We start from the raw sequence: 7,135 nt of genomic DNA, 5'->3' as shown, positions 1-7,135 counted from the left end.
ACGTATAAATTAAGTTCAAAGAAATGGCAAAGTGAAAGTCGCCGAGCAGCGTTTCAGGTGTCGCTGCAGTGTTTCTGTTAATATTTCACAAAGTTGCAACTTCCACGCTCTCTGTTACATAGTGTCAGATTAATAATTAGACTGTAGCATTGTCAAGATGCTCATAAACCCCTCCTCAAGCATAAACCTATGCATGTAGCCTCGGTCTCGTCCTAGGTTTGAAGAAACGTGATCAAATATTGCTGCAAATTAATTCAGTAATGTATAACTAATTATACAAAATATTTGAATTGTAAAATAAACAGTCAAATACTGTTTACTTGAGCCGCTGTATCGAAGTGTGTAGGGTTTTGGCTTCCAGAGGGAGTGTTTTTCAAGTTACACAGACAAAATGATAGAATCAGACAGGGCTGTAGTTGCACGAAGTTTAGTTCAGCAATGCCTGTATGGCAGACTGCAAGTGAAGCCACCAACACAGGACTCGGAAGCAGAATGGGTTGAGGTACTGTAAACTACAGTTTGTTTTTGGTATATTTTTAAGCGTTTCTGCAGTGATCAGACATGTTTTATGTGTTAGCATTAGTCGTATTTACATGACACCTGACCGGAATATAAAAAAATGCATTAAGGTACTATTTCATCATTATTTAATTTTAATACAATCAAGTTGTATTTACATATATATATTTAATGCAGCAGCAAAGCAGATGGTATGTGATGTATATTTGACAGTGGATTATGTTTAAAAACTGTTTTTAAATCACGGTTTGTGTTAAATAGATGTCATGAAGGTGGTTCCCTACCAAATCTCCTGGTAATCTAAACGCACATCTGCGTGCTGGCCCTGAGTCTATAATCCTACTAAAAACAGCACCTTGGAATTGGCTGCACCACATCAAAGGAAATAAACAGGGGACCCTGTTTATGGTTTTGTTTTTAGGAATGTGCACACACTAAATAAAAAACCTGAGAGTACATTTTGGATATTACAGGATTTGAATAACAACGTGTTCTGACTTTATCTTTTTTTGTTTTAGATTCAGAGAGGAATGGTGATTTATATCTGCTTTTTCAAAGGGGCAACTGAAGAGACAATCCCTAAAATAGGTACAGTATATTTTTAAATGCATCACTACACCAGCTTCTTATGTGCTACTAGTGATCTAAAAAAAAAAAAAAAAAAAAAGATCGACTGGGCTCATGTTTAACATGGGGTAAAATATTCTATGGTATGGTATAACTGGGCATACTAGAAGATGTTAATATAATTTAAAGTAATTGTAGCTAGCTAGCTACAATTTTCTACAACACACACATTGTAGAATCCATTAACTAGAGGTCTCAAATGTGTAGTTTTGAAAGGAACCTATGTTTTAGCAAGCATGTATTTTCATTTTAAAACAACTATCTGGTACTACACTAGGTTAACAAAATCTCTGTTTGGATGACCTACTTTCTTGGTTATATAGCCTGGAGACTTGTCTCCACCCCTTTCAGGGCCTTCTTTCCTGTCATTAACCAACTAGATGTTTACCCTATTGACTGACATGTTTTCAGCCAGTAACAGACTTTGACCCAGAAGACACTGCTAAAATGAAATGACCCAGGAAGGCCATATATATATACTTTCTTGTGAGAAAGGCATAGCAACTTTTTTTTTAACCTAGCGTCATGTTTTAAAATGTATGCATCTTTGCTACAACAGGTGTTTATTTCAAAACTACACATTGTAAACATATATATAGTAAGGGAAATGTACATCAGGTAAGATTTATGAAATATCTTCATTACTAATTTAATTTTGAATTGGGCACAGCATGAAGGTAAAAATAATGGTTCAAGGTAAAGCACCAGATAAACCTTTGCTAGGGTGTTAAAATTGCAATACTATGTTAATTGTAACATTTAAGGTCTGTTTTTCATTTTACAGAAAGTAGCACTTTTACATCTAGTTTTTACTTGGACTACCTTACCTTACCTTAGATTAGTGCTAAGCTGCCTCTTTCAAGCAACACAGACTGTAAACACTTTTTGATAAGCACTGTATTAATTGTATTCACAGTGAGCACACTATTAAACGTGAAGCTGTGCGAGACAGAGACTGGTAGGTATGTGTCTGTTCTCGACCTGCCTGGGAATGTTCTGATAGTCCCACAGGCTACCCTGGGCGGTAAAGCCAAAGGAAAGAGCATGCAGTACCACGCCAACATCGGGAAGGAGGAGGGAATGCAGCTCTATGCCAGCTTTGTGGCTCAGTGTGAAAAAGAGCTCTCATCTTCCAGCAAATGCACTGAATCAGGAGTATTGGTCAAACATGGGACCTATGGGAATAGACAAGTATTGAAACTGGACACCAATGGACCTTATACACATTTGATTGAATTTTAACTGCATCACTCCTGATTTCTGTCCTGTTTCCGTTACCTCGTTTTTGTTTTGGGGCCAGGTGTTGCGACACGTCTTTTTATATTTCTGTTCCAAATTACATTTGTGAGATTCAAAATAAATATATTGCTGCTAAATCAAATGTAGCTATCAACTTTCTCAGTATCTCATCAGTTTGTGGAATTTTTTTTAACTAATGCTGAAATGTCATACTCCAGATGTTGTTTTATATATATATATATTTTTAATATCTAGTTATGTGAGAGAAAATTAAACAATATAGCAAACCTTAACGTGACATTACAATGTGATCTGATGCCCAAAAAAGTCAGATTGCAGTATCACATCAGTATCGGCGTCTACTATGTATTATAAAAATTTGCTTTACAGTATCATATCAGAATTATTTAGAATGGCCTGAATATGCCCTTTTATTAGACAAAATCATCCACTGTTTTATTTAAAATGTAATTTGAGAAAGAAATATGAACAACCTTACCAACTAAGAGGAATAAAAAATAGTTCTTAAACCATTAAAGAATTACAGTCAAACTTTATTTAAACCACCAGGACTACTGAAGTGGCACTAACATCCCTGTTGGCTCTTAGTGTCATAACTACTACATTCACATCTTTGCATCAAGAAATGTGATTTTTCTCAGTACATTTTGCATCATCCACGAGAATAATGTTGTTATATAATGACTATGGTTACATGTAATATAAAATGAATAATTACCATGCATTCCTGAAAGAAATATACACCTAAAATTAAAGAAAATACAATCCTTTTGCATGATGTTGTTCTGCTGTAAATGTGTTGCTGATAATGTTTGCTGTTTCCTTTCCTCTCAGAAATTGCTATTGATGTATTATTGCAGCTTGTGATTGCAACAGGGTTACGCTCGCCTTGGGTTGAAAACATGCATGGCTATAGCCACAAAACAAACGTTGAGGGGCAAGGGTCATGCATCAGCGCGCCCTGGGATGAAAATATGTAGCGTGAAACGATCGTGTCTAACCCGAATCTCACCCCGTAGATTGTAGAGCAAGGCAAATTTGAATGCAGTCAGGGCTGAACTCGGGTGAGTCACCCCGGGGCCGCCCTGTGTCGACTCGACCCGGGGTTGGATGGTGTAGTGTGAAAGTGGCTTAAGTTGTGAGAAAAGAACAAACAAAGCAGATCTTACTTCCAGAGCTCGGCAACTCTACGAAATCAACCCACCCTGAACTTAAGCAACCCCAGCCCTAAAACCTAACCCTAACCGAATACCTAACCCTAAACCTAACCATTAAAAACCATCTGATGCCCTCTGGACAGTTTGATGTGGTTATTCCTTTGTACTGCTATCAGAGATGCCGATTCGAGGTGTACCATCAAAATTGGTATGTGGGAAATCGGACACTGATTTTTGTGTTCCTAGTGCCTATTCAATGGGAAGACTATTTTGATTTGCACACCGAAAATAGATCGCTTCATTTTTGCCCAGTCACCGGTCGGGTGCCATAAGCATTTTCATAACAAATCGGTAAAGATTCTTAAGTTAATTCTTAAGTCAAGGTTCTGAAAAGTATCTGAACGGTGTTCCGGCTCGAATACACCAGTGTTCATAGGGAAAGTCTTAATAGATGTAAGAAATTGTATTGTATTATAGGCCTATATTGATACTGCTACAGCCAAGGTAGTTTGCTTTAAATTCAGTTTTGGTAAGTGGCATTAAACCAAAGTGTCTTTAGAAGCTATAGCAGGGAGATAATTTAAGACAGTCATCAGAAGCTGAAGTTGATTGGTGAAATATTCTTTATTGTTATTAAAGGTAGTCAATGTTGTTTGTGTTTTAAGGTGATTGCTGTTGTTATTTCCAAGTTTGACTTAGATGTCAGAATTTGTGACTTACTCTTGGCCCTTTGTACGCTCATAAAACCTTCAAACTCTTAAGGAGTATGGCTATTGGTTGAATGAACAGATATCACTGCTGACAAGTCCACTTTTCTCACCTTTTTAGTCAGAAACACCGTAGAAAAAGAATATAACAAGAAGAAGAATGTTTCCCACATTTGTTTTTTTTTTTTAATTATATTAGTTCGTTTCATTATATTACACCACAGTAATTGGCGACCTAGCCTACTGTAAAATGGCACAGGATCCCTAGGTCGTTACTTAACTGACGCCGATATCTAGTTGTTTTCAACTGCTGTATTTTTAAGCTCTGTGATCGATTCTCTCTCCCTGATTCCATTGATGTGCTCGTTGATTCTGAGTTCGACTGCCTTCTCCCGACTCGCAGTATTTCACACTGCTGTCTGAGTTCAGGCAGCTGCTGCGGTGTCTCAGCGCGTCTTTTTCAAAGCATTCCTTTGCTGTCACTACACCGGACACCCCAGGCTTTTGGAACTAGGAAACAAGAGGATTTCCGAATTCACGATCAACAGGTAAAGACGGAAAACCTCTTTTTTTGTAATTGGTGCGATTCTTGTAATTGGCTGGCATGCTTTCTGGAGAAGGGGTGTATGCAGTGTCCCTGCCTCTCTCTTGTCCAGGCCGGGGTTGTATGCCACCCTTACACGGGGCTGACTTCTTTTACATTTATATATTTTTTGTATTTTCCGATGGTGATTTACAAATACAAATTCTCGTTAAAAAATATATGTATTTTACTATTAGTATATTTTTTTCTATAATAATGCATATGAATGATTTAGAATGAATAATTGGCTCTTTAAAGTCTGATAACACAAATCCCACTGGTTAATTATTTGTGCTACTTATTTATTTGTAAATAAATAAACACCTAAATAATTATGTTCACCTTTATACCATCAAAAGTTTTGCATCTTTGAAATACTGAAAGATAACTCGTTTCCTGTTTGAACCAATACATTTATAAAATGAATAAAAGAACGCCGAGAACAAGTAGTGCGTTTCAGGCTGGTTTATCAGATTTTACGGATTTGTTTGTTTGGGTGTTTTAACATCTGGAAATACAGCGGTGGTTTCTGTCAATGTAAATCTGCTAGAAAGCGTGTTATAAATAATGCAACACTGTTTCTAATTGAAGCACATTTTCATTAGTTAAAATAGACTTGAGTGAAGAATACGATTGTCCAAGAGTTAATTGAGATTATTTTGTTCCCTAGTCAAAAAATACCGAGTCAGTGCATCAGCAGGGAGTGATATCGTAGCGATCCGCCCAAGACAATATTGTATAATTTCTGGTCTGAGGACCCCCCCAGACATTCATCAACACCCATTGGCAGAATACATAAAAAAATACATGGTAATAAAGGTTCCATGCAAGTACAACTGAAGGATGTAAATTTGCTTGGCAGTTGCTGATGTGCAATGATTAACTGTGCTTAAATTAGCAATATGATGTGTAGGATTGCTAATGAGCTGAATTGGTTGCACAAGCACCTTACAGGCTACTTGTAGTATTTGTATGTGCATCTGATGTACCCCCATCAGCACATGGAGTTATATGTAAAGCATCCAGTTTTGACGCACCCACGCCATCCTTTACCTTACTAACATGCAACACACAAATTGACCTCATACTGAGATTTGACATGCAGCCTTCAAGTTGAGATGTTTTGATCGTTTTGTGAAATCATAGTTGCGTCAGAGTGTGAGCTGTGCTTATCGATGTCCCTGTGCTGCTTTCCTCCGTAGATGTTTTTGAAAGGGTAACTTCCGAGTTTAGAGATGGATTGAAAAAATAATTTTGCTACGAGTCAGGTTGCATAGGAAAATTACTGTAATGTTATATTCCAGGCAGTCATGGGCATGGAGAGACTGTACAGATAAGCAATATTGCTGTAAAAATTGTTATTGGCAAAAGGTTTCAATCAGGACAAATCACAAAACAAAACCGGACTAAAAATAAACAGCACTGAAATTCATATGAATTCATTCATTAATCTGCAAAGCTGATCTCTGTATGAAATTGAGCTAAGGTATAAGCTGTGATTTCTCTTATGATAGTCTCTCTTAATGGCATTGGTGCATCAGTTAAACATAAAGCTGTATGTGTCAGAGAAGGATACTGTAATGGCTGCAAATGGACGTGTGAAGTAAAAATGGCTTTTAAGTGCTGTACATAATTCACCCAGCACTATTTACCAGGAAATAAATTGATTTATGCCTCTATATGTGTCAAAGTTTGAGAAAGCTCTGCTAATTAGTTACAGTGCCATTCTACCAGTAGTTGGAGCAGTGCTGTGCTGAAACTGAGCTAGTGTACAAAGGTTACATTGGCACTAATTTCTCACGGTGGGGGAGGGGGGTTACCTGTGAAAGAGACTTTCTCCAGAGAGCTGTGGTAATGTATCCAGCAGTTGCAGCTGTGCACCTGCTATGCACAGGACTCATGAATTATTCAGCCAGGCATTCACACTGTGTTACACACTGTCTTGTCTACAGTATGGCTCAGCTTACATTGTAATATTGATACTATCTAGTATGTCTAGTGTGTTCAGCAGTCTTCTGCGACCTTCAGAAACAGATTTTGAGATATTGAAACTCTTGCAAAGCTAGAATGGCAAGAAATAGTTCTGTGTTGGAGGTGTATTATTTGTGGTCAGTAATCATTTTATTTCCATCCCAAATGTCAGAGTTCTTGAAAACATTAGCTGGAAGAAACAATTCCACATATGGTGTTTCTTCATCTCCACATTTCATTTACTGATCAGTTTTTCTGAGTTTAAAAGAAAACCAAGCATTGCATTTTTTTAAGCTTTTTTTTTTTTGTTA

The 7,135-nt window shown here is 37.2% G+C and overlaps 2 protein-coding genes across 3 annotated transcripts in view; both read left to right on the top strand.

The window, feature by feature from the left end:
* The first annotated feature begins 44 nt into the window (after positions 1–44).
* Positions 45–4,215, top strand: LOC117418238 (D-aminoacyl-tRNA deacylase 2-like). Its single transcript, XM_034031049.3, has 3 exons — positions 45–502; positions 1,038–1,107; positions 2,063–4,215. Exons 1-3 carry the CDS (start codon positions 392–394, stop codon positions 2,386–2,388), a joined length of 507 nt encoding a protein of 168 aa, XP_033886940.3. The 5' UTR covers positions 45–391; the 3' UTR covers positions 2,389–4,215.
* Positions 4,216–4,611: 396 nt separating this feature from the next.
* The window catches only part of LOC117418221 (HEAT repeat-containing protein 5A-like), a 31,606-nt gene continuing 29,082 nt past the window's right edge, over positions 4,612–7,135 (top strand). For both annotated transcript variants that reach the window (XM_058991627.1, XM_058991626.1), the window contains exon 1: positions 4,612–4,818. The gene's annotated coding sequence lies outside the window, so the exon portion shown is untranslated. The remainder of the gene's footprint in view (positions 4,819–7,135) is intronic.

Source organism: Acipenser ruthenus, chromosome 18, assembly GCF_902713425.1.
Source record: "Acipenser ruthenus chromosome 18, fAciRut3.2 maternal haplotype, whole genome shotgun sequence".
Classification (NCBI taxonomy): Eukaryota; Metazoa; Chordata; class Actinopteri; order Acipenseriformes; family Acipenseridae; genus Acipenser; species Acipenser ruthenus.
The sequence above is the reverse complement of the archived record's forward strand: the minus strand, read 5'-3'. Positions and strand labels throughout refer to the sequence as shown.

Excerpts from the sequence above, each read along its gene's own strand:
- LOC117418238 (XM_034031049.3), top strand. The coding sequence starts at position 392 with ATGATAGAATCAGACAGGGCTGTAGTTGCACGAAGTTTAGTTCAGCAA. Across the intron at positions 503-1,037 it reads CGGAAGCAGAATGGGTTGAG|ATTCAGAGAGGAATGGTGAT; the intron begins GTACTGTAAACT and ends TTTTTGTTTTAG. Across the intron at positions 1,108-2,062 it reads AGAGACAATCCCTAAAATAG|TGAGCACACTATTAAACGTG; the intron begins GTACAGTATATT and ends TTGTATTCACAG.